This window comes from Charadrius vociferus, unplaced genomic scaffold (genome assembly GCF_000708025.1).
Source record: "Charadrius vociferus isolate BGI_N301 unplaced genomic scaffold, ASM70802v2 scaffold340, whole genome shotgun sequence".
NCBI lineage: Eukaryota > Metazoa > Chordata > Aves > Charadriiformes > Charadriidae > Charadrius > Charadrius vociferus.
In genome coordinates, this window is record NW_009646631.1 from 667,399 (window position 1) to 688,209 (window position 20,811).

General features: G+C 38.6%; 1 protein-coding gene across 5 annotated transcripts in view; it reads right to left on the reverse strand.

Moving 5' to 3' along the window:
- Window positions 1–16,317, reverse strand: part of RPS6KC1 (ribosomal protein S6 kinase, 52kDa, polypeptide 1) — an 85,841-nt gene extending 69,524 nt beyond the window's left edge. For 2 of the 5 annotated variants that reach the window (XM_009888199.1, XM_009888207.1), the window contains exons 1-4: window positions 16,285–16,314; window positions 11,738–11,858; window positions 2,452–2,567; window positions 299–392 (exon numbers count right to left, since the gene is read on the reverse strand). Coding sequence is in view for 2 of the 5 variants with exons in the window: in XM_009888176.1 (XP_009886478.1) it covers window positions 299–392; window positions 2,452–2,567; window positions 11,738–11,858; window positions 15,314–15,373 (391 nt within the window). In the remaining 3 variants the exon portion in view is untranslated. Of the gene's footprint in view, window positions 1–298; window positions 393–2,451; window positions 2,568–11,737; window positions 11,859–14,993; window positions 15,021–15,313; window positions 15,374–16,284 lie in introns of those variants that run through there. The other 3 variants (XM_009888192.1, XM_009888176.1, XM_009888184.1) reach the window with 3 other exon arrangements.
- Between the last annotated feature and the right edge of the window lie 4,494 nt (window positions 16,318–20,811).

Below are 20,811 nucleotides of genomic sequence, written 5' to 3' on the forward strand. Positions count from 1 at the left end.
AGGCAGGATTATGTACATTTAAACCAGAGGGTTCAGTTCAGTTAGGACCAAAAGCAGTTCTTTTTGAGCAACAGAGCACTAGGACTTCTAGAATGGACTAGAGAAACCCCCAGAAAACTTCCTGTTTAAAGCAAACTTCCAGTAGTGAAGCATTGAGCCCAACTTCTCTTTTGTCCATCCCAGTTCTGGCATTTCTGTCATAACAAACAAATAGAAACTGGATGCCAATGCTCTTGTCATTTATGTGCTGCTTTAAAACAGACCATATTATAGGGTTACATGAGAAAAGAAAGCAAACCTTCAGAGCTGCAGTCAGACAGGTTGTCAGTAAGAGAGTCAGACAGGGGCTCAACAGGACCAATCAGTTCAGACCCATCATGTACCTCTCCACCCTAAAAAGAAAGAGGGAATTATTCAGCAGCTGCACTGTATGGAAAGTCTCATTATATAGCAGTCATGGTAAAAATTACATTTCCTACCCAGTGAATGCTCCATTACTTTAGAGTTAATGCATTTAATTAAACTATATAAGCCTGCAAAATTAAACAAGGGCTTTTGGTTAGGCCATGTTTGGTTGCCACAAACTGTCTAGGTATCTACACAGCCTACTGCAGCTTCTGCGGTGAGTAACAAGAGTCCTGAACCATACAGGCTGCAGCAGGTCTGCTTGCAAACCCCAGAGTTTAACAGGGAAAAAAGAGCGATGCTCCTGCTCTCTTGTGGTACATATGGTCTGTGCCCTTCAGTGGTGTTCCCAAGCTCGGCAGATCCCTCACGCAGGAGCATTTGTTCATCAGAATAATGTCCCACCAATGACCCACTATCTTGAGTTCAGTTGTAGTCAAGACTGGACAAACAGGGAAGATAAGGCCAGGGCCAGCATATAAGAAGGACATTACTCCTTCCAAACTTGGAAGAAATCAGAGGTAAGTCAAGTAACAACAGGAACAGTTAATTGCACAAGAAACCATCTAAATGTTTTGTTTGGGGTTTTTTAAATTTCTGCTTCGCATCTCAGGTGCACGCTTTCCAGCCAACTTTATTAGCAACTGCACCATTTACAAACGGTAGCAGTATTACAAATGGGCATTGCTAATATGTCTTGAACTAGCCCAGCGCATTTTCATACTAGCCAGCCCATTTTTCTCGAGTCAATAGTATAGAGGTATACACAGCACTCCCTCATTGTTTCTAAGACTTCATTGTCCACGTCTACCTGTCCATGGCTATTTGCACAAAAATCTAAACAAAACCACCTGTGAGCAGAGCTGAAAGACACTGGCTGAGCCAGTGACTGATCAAAACCTAAGGCTTTCTTACAGGAAAACGTGACACAACAGCTAATAAATGAGCCTAAATCATTACGCTTGCATAACTCCCCTTGTGGACCTAATTGCTCTTATAAAAGTTAATACCTTTCTAGATTGATTCATTGTCTTACAAAGCCAGAAAAGGTCCATTGGAAGGCTAAAATTAATAGTTTTGTTTAGTAAAGGACAGGAAACAAGCTCTGAACAAATACACAAAACCACAGAACAGAAATATTTCCAAAGCACTGAAAAAGTGCAAATGCAAATAAACCGAGAAGTAAAATATTCTAACTCAGTCTCCCATTCATAGCTGCCACCAGAGCTTAAAGAAAATTATATTAAATATTTTAAAGGGCTCGGCAATAACTGCATCATAAAAACAAATTAGAATTTTTTTGCTTTGCTGTAATTTTGCTTATGCATATATATCATTTAAATATACTTAACACATTCATACACTTGAATCACATTTCAGCCTGATGAGCATTCCCTTAATTCCAGGGAGTTAGTGTCACGTTTACATGTAAATTTCTGCTTACATGTTTGTAGAATGTTGGAATAAGCTAACCAAGCTACTGAAAATAGATTTGAAGGAACTAATGAAAACAAACTGCTTCAGATGTAACAAAGAGGAAGTCTGGATCAACGTATTGTCCTAAACTATGTTTTGGAGCATGGTTCTTACAACACTGTACCTGCAGCACATTTGACTAGTTACACACCTCATCTGTTGTCACGGACCTGAATCCGTAACAGGCCATGGAGAAAAAAAAAAAAAAAAAAAGCAAGCAGTCTTGCTTTCTCACTTGCTTTATTGCTAGCAACATACTCTCCCCATGCTTGACCCCCATAGTGAGCTGAAAGAAGAATGATCATCACAGGTTTTGCTCATCATTCAATAAACAAAAATTCCAAATCCCTTCACCTGATGTTCCTGTAAAACTTTCCACCTTGTAGAGGTGGGGAACGGGTGGCTTTTTTTGAAGCCCCATTTCTAGAGTGAATGGAAAACTCCCAATCACTTCACAAACTATGTCATATCAGCTCACTGTCACTCTGCGGTTTATAAAGTAAAGCAGAATCAGCACTAGACTTTATTCTTTTCAGTAAGAAGCAAACACTTCTGCAAATACTAACAAACCTTAAAAAACTCTTCAAGCTGTTTGCTGTTATAGAGAGCAGGGATGTTAGCAGAAAACTGCAACAAATCTTCGGCACATTGCCTTCTTTCTTCAATCACAGTTTCATCAAATCGCCCTGGAAGAGACACATGGATTGACAGTTTTAGAAATAGATACACGTTTATTCTGCAATAATAACCACTGCGAACAAAAAAAAAAAAAAAAACAACACACAACACAAAAGCAACCTTCTGGAGACAATGCCCTGAGCCTACGAAAGTCATTCCAGCGCTTCAGGACAACATAGCAAATCTTCAAACTTCCTATTCTCAATTGTCCCTAGTCCCGTCTTCTGCAATCCACTCAGATGATGAAAGCTGGCAGCTACGACAAGAATCCTTCGCCCTCTCATCATAAGAATATGTGAGGCAACACTCTTGATTAGCCAAGAGACACTAACGGATGTCCAGTGTTATATAACAATAAATGATACATCCACAATTTGACAATATGCCAGTCAGTGTCAGCCTTGATTATGGCCCAAATCCTGTAAGGAGCTGAGCATTCTTCACATATTCTCAAGAGCAACGCACAATATGAGCAGACAGTAAACGAAGTATTGCTAAAATCCCCCAAAAAGGTCATCAATTCCAAGGTGCCATTTGTGGAGGAAATAGAGTGTAGGGGAGATGGTGAAGTCCTGCTACCGGGCACTGAAGCTTTCCTCTGAAGTAGCTGAAGTAGCATGCAGACAGAGTTTCATCTCATCCTAGATTCAAGAGGTAAGCAGAGTTGGGAAGCAGCTCATTTACCAAAACGTATGATCCTTCCCCTTCCCCTACCCAGCACCCAAGACATTTCAATTAGAAAAAACATATTTAAAAAACAATCCCACAGTTCACCTGAGAGCTTTGCTTCTCAGGAGAAAGAACCCTTGGATTGCTACCTTAAACTCACATTCTTCACAATCACACACAACTTATTTTAGCTTTTCATATCAACATCACTTTGTTGTTGAAATAGTTACAAGTTTACAAAAGGAAAAGGGCAGAGGTTAACAGTAATAATTGGAGGAGAATGGAACAGATATTGGAACAGCTATACAGAGGGAAAAAAAGGACTGGGAAGACAAGTTCAAGAAACAGTATTGCTATAACAGCATGACCAGAAAAATAAGAACCACCTGTGACAGCTCTGTGGCATTAACCTTTGAAGAGGACAAAAGAAACGTTGAATACAGAAGCAGAATTCATTTATACTCAGAGCAGGCAAAAAAAAAAAAAAAAAATCCCAGAAGAAAGTATCAAAGCAGGATTCTTTCCAGAAATTCTTCAAGTAAATAGCTCCTGCCCGTGTGGTACCAGAAAAAAGAAAATAAAACTAGAAAGACACACACATACTCACAAGATCACAAACAAAGCTTTTGGGGGTTATTTTTCCATGAAAGGAAAGGAAAGACTTCATTGGGCTAATATTCAGCTGGATCGGTTCTGTGACTTGTCCACCCTGCCCTTTCAACTGTACAAACTTTAGCAGCCATACAAAAGAGCAAGCAACAAGCAAGCAGAAAGGTGGCAAAGGCAATGCTACCATGTTGAGTGGCAACACTGAAATCACGCTCTATTAAACTGCTCATCAAACTTCCTATGTCTTCAGAGCAGCACTGGTGGTGCATTAGCGCTTTTGCTTCATTCCAAGCTAAATAGGACATCATGAAAAAACAACTTCCCCCAGTAAAGCACAGCAGCATAGGCCAGTTAAATGAATCTACAAAATAGCATGAACACCGTTATAATGAAACAAGAAATCAATTGCAAAGAAGAAAGCACCAAATAAGCCCAGAAACAGGTAATTTTTGCAAGTAACTCGGTAAGATATTTTTCCTGGTTTCCCCGGGATCTTTCTCTCCCTGATCTATTCTGTCATCAAACCCAAACTAATTTTCCTCATCCACATCTTCTCAATAGTTCCACTGGGCACTGGACTGGATGTGCCATGACCAGCACTGCCAGGCTGACCAGCGCGCGCATTCACCAATTGCCCAGGCGGCTGCAAGCTCCCGGGTATGAGCAGAGCCTGCCTGGCCCTTGGTAGCACCACAGCACGCGCTCTCTTCTTACTCAGCTGCTGTTTCACAGACTTTGCAGAAATATAATAATTACATTTGCAACCCCCTTCCCTCTCAAATTTAGCTGATATTAGCCACATGAGTAAGAGGTTTGACTTTCTGACAGCACGATTACATAAGCCTTATTTTCTTAGGAACCTGAGCTAAAAAAATAAATAAATTAAATGCATGTTTGAACAGAGCCAGTGAAACATTAGTCACTGTCACATTTTCCAGCTCATCAGCATCATGATACATTATCAGGACAACCACTAACAGAACTAGAGGACTTTGGGGGAAAGAAGAACATAATTCAGTACTTGTTTTTTCACAGACTATCTGGCACCTTGCTGGCAGTTTCATCCCCAGCCAACCCTGCCTAACTCCCTCCCCCTCTCCCTTTTTACATACTTTCAAGCAATCTTGTATTGCTCAACACTTTCATTATCATCCTTCTCAATCAGATGTTCAAAAGTGCTCAGATACCCAGGTGACTCTTCAAACATTTCTATCAGGAAGTCTTCCTGCATCTAAATCAATGTTATTTCCACTATTCTTTACATCTCTCAGACACGAGAAAACTTCATTATAGGGATCGTGTCTTTCCAGGGTTGTAGGAAGAACATCAACTGCAATCTTAGCATGTATCAAATGCATTAGCATAGTTCTGCTATTCCTCCAGCAATGATCCATTCAAATTTTCTTATATACGTGGAAACCAAATGTAAATTCCTGTAAAGAGAATCCACAATTCCTTTTCTGGAACAGATCTGAACAACAAAACACCTAGCAAGGTACTTGTGTTCATGTTTCAGTCAGTTTCTCACAAGACTTCCAACTGTATGTGACACCTAATTCTTAAACATGCTACTTCATTTGGTATTTTCAAATCCAAAAAGTATCCTTATCTGAGCTTTATAATGTGAATCATCTTTCTGACTCACTGCTAGCAAGTTATCAATATCTGGGGGTATTTAGTTTCTTTTTGTCCAGAGGGAGAGTATTTTTTTTACACTAGAGTACATTTCAACCTTGTTAGATACAAGAAACGCTGAGTACAGATTTATCAGATTTTGGTATACCCAACATATGGAAATACTTACAGTATTCAACAAAAAAAAGTAGTTTGAAAATACTGAATAAATTATGTTGATGAACACTAGGGGAGGAGAGCAACCACTTCCCAGAAATACGTATCATAGTTGCTGCATAACAATTCAGAGAAGCTTTAACAGCTGGATCTGTTAGGACATTTTAGACTCCCGTGCTTGAGGTCATTATGTTTTCTCCATAAAATGGGTGGAAAAGGTTCAAGTGAAATGCAGAAAAAGTGAAACAATTTCTTTTTCCCACCCATAACAAGTTTCATGCTTTGATAGAAGCAGCTTTATTGTAACAGCATAAAAATACATGCACTTGCATGTTATAATTATCAAAAACTGCAGTGCAAAACATGCAATGCAGTATAGCTCTGCAGATGTGGCAAGTCTTTGGTTGCACTGAATATGGAAGCACAGCATGACCCATCCATTTTCAGATACATCTCAGTTCTACACACCATCTCCTGAAACTCTAAATGCTGAACCTGAGATTCTGTGCAAGTTTAATACTTCTGCTACAAGTAAGTTCGACTGTCAGAACCACCAATGCTCATTTTGTAAAATGTACTCTCTGCAAAACAATATGCATACATTATTTAAAGCTGTCATATCAATGGGAAAAAAAAAATTACAAGTTGCCAACAACTACTGGCAATGCTACTCAGGAACTAGTTTAAAATCTGCAACAAGTGGAAAGTCACTACAAGGAAGAAACACTGCAGAAATGCTCCATTAAAGCAGCTTGAAAACAAAAGATCTTAATGAAGATGGACCTTGCAGCTCACCACTAACTGAACAAGACTGAAAACAAGTTTGTCAAAAACTCGAAGTCTACTAAAATTACATTTTTCCTCTAGTACAAAAAATACAAGGACTGATCTGAAGATAAATGCTTTGAATTAAAATAAAACACACAGCAGCTACTATGTATAAAAGTGAGGTGGAAGGACACACAGTAAAATTTAATGCTTTAAATGGAAAAATAATTCTTAAATTGAAATTTACTTTTATATTACCTCCACCTTCCTGTATTCTTCTGTGGCCTAGCTTTATTCAAATGTAGTGGATTTTGGTTTGGTTTATTTTTAATTTCAAAGAGCTCTTTGTAAATAACTACATTGAAATTTCTGTAAATTTCCTTCTCTTACAATGTATGTTGCAGTGCCTTTTGTTCACCAAATACAATAGGACGTCTTTCAGAAGGGATTTCACTCATTTCTTCCCTTGCTTACAGAGAGAGTGTAAAACCAGCTAATTTATATTTCTAGTAATTTAAAATTATTTAAAATGTTAGAAGCCTGTACTCTCTTCCACCCAGATTTTCTTTTCTTTTTACCTCTCTCTTCCCTCCCCTATGAACAGCTACCATAACTTCTACCTGAAATTACATTATGCTTTGCAAATATTAGCTTTTTTAATAACTTGTCCAGTAAGCACTCTACTCTGTGTATCACATATAAAATCACCTCAGGACGAAATTAATAATACATTGTCTCTTTATTTAACCATTAGTGCACAAGTTCTGACATAGCACTGAAACTTACCCCACTTCCAACTTCATAAATAAGCAAAAATAAAGAGACATAAAAGTTGGACACAATTAGATGATGGGAAAGACAATTTAAACTAGGAATTTTACCCAGCTCTGCGCAGAGAACCATGAAATCTGCATTGTGGTTCAGCTTCCTTGCATTACACTTAGCTGGTCCACACAACAAGGGGTTAAGTTACAGTCTCCCCCAGAGCTGTAGGAGCAGTTTGGACCTGGGTTATAAACTAACTTCAACTTGTTCAAAGTTCTTTATGTTAGTATATTCTTCAAAGCATGCCAGTGCCATGCCTACATGCAGTAGTCATCAAAAATGAACACTAAGTAGCAAAAATTACAAGCCTATGGCAATATTTGGTCCTAAAACATCAAAAGGAAAATGTGTGCTTTCCATGCTGTTTTGCCTCCAGGGGATATTCATACAGATCCTCTGGCACTCCAGGCAAAGGAGGGCCAGCAAATACTGCTATAGAACCATAACCTCGGGCAGTATTGAGTGCTGTCACACAAAGTGGTGGAAAAAAGACTGACTAAACAACCTCAATTTTGACATTTTCCAAACTGACAGGCCTGACTATCCCAAAGTAATACTAAATGCCAAAAAAAGCCTCACACCAAAAAAAGCACAATACCAAAAATAAATAAAAAACCCACCAAACCAAGAAAAACACCACACAAGCAAAAAAACCCTAAAAATGAAGAAAAACACACACAAAAAAAATGCTAAGGTGCACAAAAGTGCGAAAAAAAGCCTATGCTAAACACATGCAAAAATGCTAAAAATGTTTTTGCACATTTTTCCATATGTAGCGTGTAGTCAACGCATGCCAAAAACACCAAAAGCATACTGAATGCTAAAATACGCTAAAACCATGACACAGGGAAAAAAATATCTAAAAGCATGCAATGGATGTATGTCAAAATATGCAAAACAAACACTGGATGCTAAAACATGCTAATGGACAACACCCAGGAAAAACATGGAAAAATATGCACTAGATGTATGCGTAACGCTGCTGAAACTGCTACACAAAAAAGCACCTGCAAGAAGTCACGCTAGATGCATGCCAAAACACACAAAACACTGGCTGGATGCTAAAATGTGCACAACACATGGGAAAAAAAGTGCAAAAACATGCATGACAATAAACACAGAAAACAGGCACAATGCATGGAAAACACATGCAAATATACATGAAAGCATGCACTACATGCATGCCAAAAAATGCCAAACATACCGAAAAGCAAAATTGCTAAAACAACACACACCAAAAAAAAAAAAAACCAAACACAAAAAAGCACGTGGCCGCAGGATAAAAAAAAAAGCCAAACTCATGCTGGGTGCTAACCACGCTTAAAAGTACATCATAGATGCACACCAAAAAAATGCCATAAGTGTGCTTTATGTTTAAAAATGCACCAAAACATCTTAGAAACAGTATGGCAATGGAAAACAACACTGCAGCAACACCTCAGAAATGAAAAAAAACTTTCCAAAAAAAGGTGCGAAATCCATGCCAAAATCCTTGGCAAAAAAAAAACTAACACATGGGACATGCTGCCAAAAAATACCAAACATGCTGGACACTCAAGACACCGCCACAGCAATGCCAAACATGCAGGAACTGAAACCCACAGCAAAGAAACATGCAAAATCCACACCTTGCCAAAAAAAGAGCACATTATAGATGCATTCAAATATATGTCAAACAGGCTGGACACTAAATGCCACAATGCACGGTACAAAACCCACAAACACAGGCTGGATGCTGAAGAAAAAAAAAACAAAACAAAACAAAAAAAAAAATCACCAAAAACCACACCACACTAAAACAACTTGTAAACACCGTGGAAAGGCCTTAATAAGCCCAAAACACCTTAGACACTGAAAAGCCAGCCCAAAACCAGCTTAGAAACTGAAAAGCCTGCCAAAACCCACATCAAAAAAGAACACGATAGACTCATGCCAAAAAAATTTCCAAACACATGTTGAAGTTTAAAAACATGTTAAAATGCCCAATAATTGCACATGGTAGATGCACGCCAAAAAAACACCAAAGATATTAGACACACAAAAAACGCTGAATAACTCTTAAAAACCCACTGAAAATCAGGCAGTTTACGGGAAAGAAAAAACAAAACTCAGGCTGGATGCTTAAAAAAAGAAAACAAAAAAAACCAACACAACGACGACACAAAAACAACTTGTAAACTCCATGGAAATGCCTTAGTAACCCCCCAAAACACCTCACAAACTGAAAAGCCCCCCAAAACCACCTCAGAAACCAAAAAGCTTGCCAAAAAGCACATCAGAAAAGAGCACGTTGTAGATTCATGACAAAAAAAAAATGCCAAACACATGTCTGACACCTAAAACAACACCTAAAATGCAGCACCAAACCCATTCTGCACAGTTAGCAACGCCTTAGAAACGCCTCAGGAACACTTACAAAGCAGCTGTAGATGCATGCCAAAAAACATCGAGCATGCTGGACATGTTAAAAAATGCTGAAAGATGCTTAAAAACCTGGTGAAAATCATGCAAAATATGCACAAAAAAAGCTACACCCAAGAAATGCTGGACGCTAAAAAAAACAAATGCCACAGCAACAACTTGGGAACCAAAAACCACGCCAAAAAAAGCACAGAATTCACACCAGAAACCTTGCCAAAAAAGGGAGCAGATAGTAGATGTTTGTCAAAAAATGCTAAACATGCTGGGTGCTCAAAATCACACAACGTACATACAAGAAAAAAAAAAACCCACACAAACAAAACCACACACAACAGGCTGTCTGCTTAAAAAAAAAAAAGGGAAAAAAAAAACCACCACACCTAAACAACTTGTAAATGCCATGGAAATGCCTTAGTAACTCCAAAAACACCTTAGAAACTGAAAAGCCTGACAAAAAACACAGCAAAAAAGAACACATGGTAGATGCCTACCAAAAAGCAGCAAATAGATTTTGGACTGTCAGCAACACCTTAGAAATGCCTTAGAAACGCTCAAAAAATAAATGGTAGATGCATGCCAAAAAAAGCCAAACATGCTGGACACTTAAAAACCCCTAGAAAATTGTACAGTATATCCACACAAAAAAAAAAAAAAACACCTAAGAAATCCTGGACACAAAACCCCCCCCAGCCACACCTTAGGAATCAAAAACCACATCAAAAAAGGCCCAAAAACCACATCAAAAAAGGCCCAAAAACCACATCAAAAAAGGCCCAAAAACCACATCAAAAAAGGCCCAAAAACCACATCAGAAACCGGGGGGAAACCACATGGGGGGGGAGCAGATGAAAGATGCATGCCAAAAAATGCCAAACACCATACTAGGTATGTACCAGGAAAAAAAAAGCTTAAGCAAAGGCCAGATGCTTTAAAAAATAATGCACTGGAACAACTCGTAAATGCTGTGAAAATGCCTTAGTAACCCCATAAGCACTTTAGAAACCCAAAAGCCCACTGAAAGCCAAACCAAAAGAGAGCGCATTGTAAATGCATACAAAGAAGTGTCAAACACGTGTTGGACACCTAAAAAGCCAGTTAAAATGCTTGGAAAAAAGGCTCAAAAGTATGTGGTAGATGCACACCAAAAAGCACCAAACCCATTCTGGACAGTTAGCAACACCTTAAAAATGCCTTAGAAATGCTCACAAAGCAGCTGGTAGATGCATGCGAAAAAGACACCAAAGATGCTGGACACATTCAAAAATACCAAAAAACATTTAAAACCCCACTGGATATTGTCTGGTATGTGCACACCAAAAAAACAGCAACACTTTGTGCTGAACACAAAGAACACATGCTACAAAAGAGAAAAAAAAAAAGCCACACCACTAAAATACATACAATACACTGCTAAAAAAAGTGTGGTAGATGGAGTTCTATATGGAGTCATACCACTTCACTGAAAGGCCACCTATGTCATCATGAAGGAGCTATATACAACAGGATTAAGTTAAGACCTTTGGCTTTTAAGAGCTCATTACTTTTTGCCATGTATTCCTCATGTGGAGTCACAATCCTTTTACAGGTTGTTTTGGTGAAATAGTTAACTGCTCTTTGCAAAACTGATCTCAAAAGCCCAGCTACATAAAATTGATAATTACAATCAAATTCCTAAAATAAAAATTCTTTTCCGCAACAACCACTTGATACTGTACTATAACTCATCACTAAAAATCACTGATAGCTCATATATATGTCTTTGTTCACTCTTCAAGTGCTGTTCACAAAGCTAATATAGACTTTATGTTCCTGAAAACAAAGGAATGTATGTTGTAAAGATACAGAAGATATACATCAATAAATATTTGAGCTAATATCTCTAACATGGAAGCAAGGACATAACTACCCCTGTTAAAAAAATAAATAAAAGTATCAAGCTATGATATCAGCACACCTACAACTAAGACACAACAAACCAAAAAGTTGAGTAGTAAAAGCACAGGGAAAAGAGTTCCACGCAGCTGCGAAACAAGACGTATTTATAAATACTGAGTTACCAAACAACTTCAGCAAGTCAGGAAGAAATTATGCTTACCAAATACTATCGCTTTGGCAAAAGGTGGGAAGAGTTCTGTATGTCTGCATAGGTTTTTATGAATTTGCCAGAGATCTTTGTGGAGTTTCTTAAAGTCACTGTATCTCTTCCAAACAACTATCTGAAGCAGAGAAAGGGGAGAGAAGTATTAGTGAGGTTCATTGTTCGCATTGCTTCATACTACAAATACAGTTATTTAAGCAAATCAAACCACTACCTTCAGCAAATATGTTTAACAAAAATATACAATCTGAACTGCCAACTGTAACAATCATCAAAATAAGAAAAATGTTCATTATCTGTCCCCAACCCCCATTTTGGCTCACAAGACTACAGTGCATAGAGAAAAATATTAAGTAAAGGCAGGAAGGAAACAGAGAGGGTGAAGGCAGAACGGTTTCAGTCACACTGAGATCCAGAGCTACCAGTAAGAGAGGAAAAAATGCTGAATAGTAGTGTTGCACTATCCAGTGATCAATAGCGTGCTATGCTTGGCACAGCTGCAGGTATGGGGAAGACACAACAGGAAAAGAGAAAACAAGGGTAGAGAAATCAAAACAAGTACGGCATTCTTAAGGACAGCACATTAAGTACCCAGGACTACAAATCAGCTCATAATTTGTTTATGTAAAGCACTGATCAGGTGTAAACGCAAGCCCCCATTTTAAATGGTTCATTATCAATAACCCTGATCAAAAATTGATTATGCCTATTTTGTAATCTAGACAGAATCTCCAACTTCAGGAATGCAGGGAGAGCACTAGTTCATTATACCAGCTTTTCCTGATCCATCCTTTCCAAAAAGAAGCAGTTATCACCCTGCCAGGTATCTACCTTATCCTTCTTCCATCCCATTCTTTTATTCTTTCCATTCAAGGAAGGAGGAGAACCCAAAAGGAAAATAAGGCTAGGGAGAGAACTGAGGAACAAAGCTTACACTTGCCTGCTAAGAGGTTTGCTGTCAGGATGAAAAAAATTAATTTTTACTTTCTCTATCTTGGCTTCATTTTTGGTCAGACTCACGAAGCCATCATAATAAACCTCAACACTAATGTAAAGTGATTAATGTAGAACAGGGAAAAAGAAAAAGAGAGACTGCAATGCATTCAGCAGTTGATTCCAGTGTTCCATCAGTCAGATGTCTCAATTAGCTTAACACAGCTAACCACAATTTAAAAGATTCCAAATATTTCTGACTGATTTAACAGGTTGCCTTCTCATGAGCAATCATAATTGAAAAACTACTTTTTCAAGCAAACTAGATTTAGAGCTAAGTAAAGGGTTTATTTTAGAGGGAGTTTTTTTTGTTGTTGCTTTGTTGGAGTTTTTGAGGGGGTTTTGTTTGTTTTTTTAAACACTAAGGTCAGAGGTCTTCTAAGTTTCAGCAGATAAACATTGCAAGTCCTATCTACAGAACAATGCAGTTATAAGGTAACAGGACTGTTAAGAGCAGATATGCAAAGCTTTAATATGGCAACACTCTATCCACCTTATAAACTTAGCTATACTGAAACTGGGAGTCCTGATTCAGCCCCACCTATTGTGCGCAAATTTCCAGGACTCAGTTACAACTAGTACTTGGTGCAGTTCAACAGAAAAGGGAAGATTAGATCTCAGGAAGGCCAACTAGTCATTTTGCTATCAGAAACAATAATCTTTCCATGCTGTACTTCCATCTAATCCAACATCCAGACAGTGGATGATCAGCACTTCTTGAGCAATGTGCACATGGAACATAAAATTGCATAAGATGAAGTCCTGAAACATGAAGTTCCTGTATTGTCAGTACTTGGAGACAACGTGAAAAGCTGCCAGAAAATAAGAGCACGAGATTCCATTCCACTAAAAAAAGTGTCATTTTTTACCGTTGCAAGTGATCTCCCAACAGCCAAGAGAGAAAAAATAAATATAAACATTTTAAAATAAAGTAGCTTACATAGCAAAAGCAGTAAAGGTCATCCTAAAACCTTTCACAAGCTCACGGAAATCATGCCTTTGCATGCATGCAGCTCAGCAAAGTTAGCGAGGTTCCCACTGTAAAGTACTGCTTAGAAATCAGATTTGGAGAAAGGACACATTCTACTTTGAGGCCCAACGAAGCACAGCAAGTATATGACAAAACATATGTTAGACTTGTAATGCAATAAGGTGCTTGTCAGAGCTAGAGCCAGTAGATCTCTATTACCTCATGCAACTCATCTGTTCCACAATGAACAACCCTTTCTCCTCCATGAACACGTAAGAGAAAAGAAAAACCCACAAGACTACCCTAGCTACAATTGCCTCACATGCCATATTGCCACCATCAGTTCCCAGAAGCAAAGAAATTAAAGTCTGCTAGCCTTTCTGCATCTATTAACTCCTCCACACACAACGTCACTTAACTTCTTTCATCCTTTTGAGAAGGCGGCTCCTATAAGGTTATCTTCCTTCCTGCCCCAGCAACAACAGCTGGGATTATCTTGAATTGTAATTGGCTGCAGTGGGAGAGATGCTGTATTAAAGGCTTGTATCCCAAAGGGCAGTTAAAAGAGGTGACAGAAAACTGGCAAGTAGAGTTGAGGTCACAGTACACAGCCTTATGTACAGTTGTACTAATGTAACGGATCTATTAACATCACAGCAGTGACATTAAGAGACTTCTGAAAGAGTAGGCAGGCACAGCTAAGTGGTGGTCCTATATAGGTGCAGGAAGGAGGTTGCATGAGACAGATCGTAAAGCAACAGGGTGGTTGTTTGCACAAAAATTTGTCTATTGAATTTCTAATTGAGCATTCCGGAAAATCGAGGTAAATTTATTTTCAGTGGGAACAGGTCAGGTGCATATTCTTTTTCTTTCAAAGGCTGCCCACAACTCTTTCTTTATCATAGGAAGCCAGTATAACAGAAAAGCTCCCAACCTATGCAGTTTTCTGACTACAATTCACCCTCATGGCAACTACTATCTAGGACATTCATTTTAATAACTAGGTACTTTTAGATGCTTGTTTATAACAGAATGACACCACACCTAACATGCTATCACATGCAAAATAATTAATTTCATACAATTAAGAGTAGAAAAGGGCAACCATCAACAAGTTCACAGCACATTTATGTCTTCTTGGGGACTAGAGTTTGTGGAATCCTGCAGGACTAACCTACAGGCCACAGATCAAAGCAACGACCAAAGCAATGACTAAAAGATATGGTTTTGCTATTGTTTCAAAACTACTTAACATGTATTCATGCAAGACTCTAGCTGAAAGACACTTACAATATATTTTTCTGATGAATGGCTCATCAACAGCTGCTATAAAGTGTTTTTCCCACAAATGAAGATTAAGGTAATGGCAGAATGTGGTCATGAATAGGTGCAATTCAGGAGTCTCCCTGGAAAAGGTGAACATCAAGCTACAAACTACAGTAATGCAGTTCTACAACTAGATCCATGATCATCTCCGATTCTGACAGGCTATTTCAATCTTATCGAGATTAAAAAAATGCAAAAAGCATGAATGCTCATGTTTGTCTGACTCTGAAGAGTTCAAAGAAGGATGCAACAAAGGGCTGTAAGGTGTATTAGCCAATTCTCACCTCTGCCAAGCCACTAATCAGTAACTCATGTTTGACCACATAGAGATGCAATGAATTCATTTATGGGCTCTTCTTTCATCAACTATCCAGGTTCTCCTCAACGGTAGTAAGAGACTGCACCAGAAATTGAACATATGCATAAATTACATGTCTGAAAAGCCATAAGGGTGTGCGTTTGAAGGAAGATTTTGCATGTGCGTAGCATAACAGTATCAATGTCATCAGTCGAGAAGAAATCAAGAGAGGAAAAAGAAGTTTTTTAATCTAAAAAAAAAAAAACCCACAACACACACGTGATGTATTTTCTTGCCTCAATACAATGGTTCCTGACAGTTTTTTGAGGTATTAAAGAGGCATAAGAATACAGCAGACTCTTATTCAGAGCCTTTTTGGAAGAGGCAGAGAGCAAGCAATTTTAAGCAATTTTATCAAAGCGTATCACTGGAAAATACTTAAGGAGCCTCAGAGAAGCATAATATATGACTTGCAGTCTAATCTCTCTCAACTACTCCTACGCTCCTCCATTTTCTCTCTTCACTAATAGACAGTAATGATGTAGGCTTTTCAGTGAAGTATTGGTTAAAGAGGAAAAGAGTACCTACAGCTGAGACCTAAGACTTGGATTGTGGACTGATCTCTAATTTTACCAGTAGGAGTTAAGTAACTATCAATTTGCCAATTCCAGCCCTGAGAAAAGAGCTTGCAAAGTTATCAAAGCAGTTTTGTCATCAAAAGACATTTTACTCCCTAAGACTTTGTTTCAAGTCACGATTCCATCACTGAGGGCAGAATTGCAACATGTTACTCTAGCTACTGTTTTCAACTAGGAAAGTTAAAGACAAATGGAAACATACAAAAAACTGTTTGCTCAATTACAATGACAAAACACAGAAATTGCTAAATTACATCAAAGATTCTTCAAAAGGCATAGTGTGATACACAAAGACATTTGCACAAGTTTAAACTGTTACCTCCTGGACATCCTCTGGATTTTTTCTTGAAACAATCTGAAAAGCAAAACAAAACAAAAAAAAACCATATAAGCGCTTGAATTTTCAGTTTGGAAGTTAGAGGGTAACATATGACGTTTTGTTGCTGAAGAGAAAAATCTGGAAAAAGGCAAACAGTTGCACGTTCCTCTGCACTCAGAAATGGTTTTATTTAGTTTTATAGAAGTCTAATATCCAAATACAACACAGTGAGGTATTTTAGCAGCAGCGTCAGTTGCTGTTATTAGAAATAAAGACGTACATACTGGGCAAAATGGCACAGAAGGCAGCTCACAAAACAAAGCTACACAGTGCACATCCCCCATCATCTTTCCAGTCTCTTCCTATTAATTCATATTAGGGCCACATTACTCCCAATAAGCAGAGCTAATTAAGGCTACTTGGCTTAATATAAGCTGCACACAACCTCACTGTGAACATGAAGCTTTGCATTTACCAAGATAGTATTTCCACTTTACTTACAGCCATCAATGCGCACACACGTCTGACTCTATCCTTGTGTATTTGTTTCTCCTTAAACACTCTTTGCCTAATTAATTATAAATGACTTTGTTCAGAGGGAAATTGCAGTGAAAACGAGGCTTAGCTACCCACCATAAAGAAGCCGGTATTTTGTCAGGATATTTTTCTTTAAATAAATATTGATCGTAAAAGCCTTTGTAATCCAAGTTCTGTTTTGGTCTTATAAACAGCAGTCAGAGCACATCCACACAAACAAACAGATCAAATAAAGACATCTTTAATTCATAACTGCAATTATCTTGTGCAAGTCAGTATATCCTTCATTATAACTCATCCAAAGCTGTTTAACAAAATAATTAGCCTATTGTTAGCTAAAGCAAAATAGGGCATTCTCAATCCAAACTGAGACTATCCACACACTGACACACCCCAGAATAATTAATGCTGTGAACAGGTGATGCAAGCACAAGAAGACCACGCTACTTGCACCCCAGAGACTAAAACACCATCCCACTGTACCGCAAGCGCAACGCAGCTGTTGCTCTAGCACGGAAGTCACTAAATCTACACTTTGCTCTTGCTAAGTGACAATAACATACCCCTCAGACTTCCCACAAACAAGCTCCCTTCCTCCCTTGCATTTTTCAAGAATCCTTGCCAAAGCCTCCCAGGTTTCGTAACGTCAGTTTACGACACAGCCCGGCCACTGTAATCTTTCCCTTATTTTGGAGGAGACGAGACAGAAAAGAGAAGTGTTACCTTCTCTAGCAATCTCCCAAAAGACCTAAAACATTTTCCTTCACAAGTCTAAGTTCTTTCTCTCACCTTGCACATCAAAGTCCTCTTCTTCCAGCGTAGTCTACATTGATAAAACCTTCCTCAACTTTTCCTCACTCATGAGTAATCTAACATTTGGCAACTTTACCAAATTTTAACCTTGGTGGCTGTTGCTCCTTCATTCACTATCAGGCAGTTCACATGTACAATTGGTGAAACATTTCTAACCTTCTTTTCTAATAGCTGGCGCACTTGATGTAAGGAGCCTGTAGAGCTGGGGGAAGAAGATATCATAGGCATGGCTACACATCACAGAAGAACACCAAAGGGCACACACCAACTGCTTTGCTTTGCAGTTCACCTTTAGTTAAAGCCTTGCAACAGTTTTGGCAGCTAGGTAAGTTACCAGATGGGCAGAAGGAGACCCAGAGAGATGAGTAATTACCCAGCCAGTTAGTAAGAATCTGGAATAAAACCCAGAGGCCCTGTTTCACACTTGTTCTAATGTTACATTGCCTTCTATATCTACCAGCCATGCCAACTTTAAGTCAGTACGTAATAATTTATGTGTTGTCCTACTTTGTTCTTCACATCCTTTTCTGAAGGTCAACCTCAGAAGAGGTCTGCCCCTTCAATCCAACCTATAATCAACCTAGAGACTTGGCAAAGATGATCCGATACCCAAAATTTTCAGTGCACTTTTTTAATCCTCCCACGAGGATCAATGCCGTCAGCTCCTTCTGCAAATCTGTAATGCAAGCAACTTTAATCTATTTTTAAAAATATCATTAGGATACCCACCAATGAGCTAAGCAATGCATAATTACTACGTTAGGCTCTGAAAACAGAGACAGATCCTACAAGGATCCTCACCATCAAAGTATTTCAGATTATCCTGTTCCTTGTCTGACCTGCAGATATCCAACATAAGTCATTAGAATTTTAATTATAATTAATAATTGTAATCTTCTAAATTATCTGAACTTTTATTAGTGGCCTATATTTTCAGATATCATTAAAGAACACTTCATATCGCAACTTGCTGATATGTCTGTTCTTTAGCCTTTGGAAATGGATATAAAAAAGGCAATATTCATTTAATCTTGTCTGCACTTACAATTATTTCACAATTTACAAGTAAATAAAAGATATATTCTCTGCTATACAAATAAAACCTTTAACAAAAAGCTGCAATAAGGATAGACCACCTTAGCACTTAGAAGAGACTGCACGGGTAGTTGTGCTTTTGGGTCAGATGTTTAAGACACACTAAACAAGTGCTTTCTTATCCATGATTATTAATCTATCATCATATGGAAACAGAAAGTTCCTTTAACTTCATTTCATAAAAGATTCACTCATACACCACTGAAAGGAACCAGAAATCTCCATTAGCACATACTGAGCACCCTAAATCTCAGCCAGAAGGGTATTCAACACAATGGGAGGATCCACCTTACTTTTTTCCTGGCGGTCCCCCAAAGTTGCTGAGCATCAGATCAACAAATACAGCTGTAGTGCTGTGATATCAACCATGGAGCCAGATCACTGCAGGAGCAGCAGAGAGGAATAGGAGGACAGAAAAAGGGAGGGTAACAGATATGTACATTGAATTATTTTTAAATCAGTTTGTTGAGCGTCTAACTCGCCAAATCCTCACTTCAAGTACTACGTAACAGATTACCAGATAGAGCCCTACTGAAATAAAAGTTGTTTATAAATACTTCCACATTTGTGAATCCAAAGCATCCTTTGCTGCATAAAAAACAAAATATTTTTTCACTTTGAAGATTTTAGGTATCAAAACACACTGAAGAGCTAATGATCCCTGATCAGCTCAGTTTAATTTGGACAGCTCACAGTCTGATCAGCTCCTTGCTCCCTACTACCTCATGTGCAGTCAGCACGTAGCCTGATTCCGCACCACCTCACTTGGAAAAGCACCTGCTTGTCTACAACTTATGGGACGTAGAGAAAGAGTGACATTCCTCAGTACTTAGCTACAACTTGCTCTTGAACAATTCTGCATAAACAAAAACACCACAGATCACTTTAACTGGCTTCAGCCAGTAAGAACAAAGTCACCAGAGTAAAATAAGCTGAAGTCTTGGCTCACTCCTATTGCTCCCTAATGCAGTGACACAACTTTTTAAAACACACACAAACACTTAGCCCATCATGAGCTACTGCAGAAAGATGTAATGGCATAGTCTTCCTCCTTGCCTCTATCTCAGGAAAGGCATTTCAGATTAAAATATCATTGGGAAAAACAACCCTTTTTTTGTTTTTTTTTTTTTCCCCTCTAACAAACACTATACTTTATTGGACTAAAAAGAATGTTTCCAACACATCCCATATTTGTGTTTGGTGGACTCATATACATATCTTTTTACATTTTTGAAGTACTTTTAATTTCACAAGTCACACAAAGCGATCACAGTCAAACAACCTGAGCCCTACAGTATATATACACATACAGAACACTGTATTCTTTGAGTTAAGGGAAAGGTGCATATAAACATACGTTGCTGTCACAGGCAAAATGTCTACAGCTGCAGTAACTACAAGATTACAGGTCATTTAAATAAACTGTGACACTTTCTGATGCTCTCAATATATCCCATATCCCTTGTGACCTGAACTCCCACTCCTCATGCACCTATTTCCATGTATTTACTTACTCCCCTCCCTTTTTGGCTAAAATAGGAAAGTGGGGGAGAAAAGCAAGCTAGACATTACCCTAGGGGAACAGAAGAAGCTTTCAGAAAAACTAGCACCAAGACAGCTCTTACAATATCGTTATTTGCTTCAGCTTTCCCTCCTCTCCTACTAGGCCTCTCTTATTCATCCAGACCTTCTTTTGCCCAAACAGGCTTGAACCGTAGGCACACGCAGCCCTTAAGAAAGTGGCTGTATAAATATTCAATGCAAACAGCTCTCTGCTTCCAGCGTAGGCGTGCTGTACCTACATACTCTGCTCCCTCATTTTTCCTCCGGAGCTGACTGTGCTGTAGGGCAAGTGGGAAGACAGCAATTTGACCTATCCGAGGGATTTTAGGGAGAAGAGGGGGAAAAAGAAAGATAGAGTTGTTTGGGTTTAAGCTATTCTGGTACCCCTGCAAGGAACAGGAAAGAAATTGTCAGTTAATTGCAAAGCGCCTTTGAGGCAATTACGACATTAGTGAAGCTACAAGTTTGCAGGAGGGGACCGAGGCTCAGCTCAGGAGAGGCCGCCGTGACCGAGCCTCC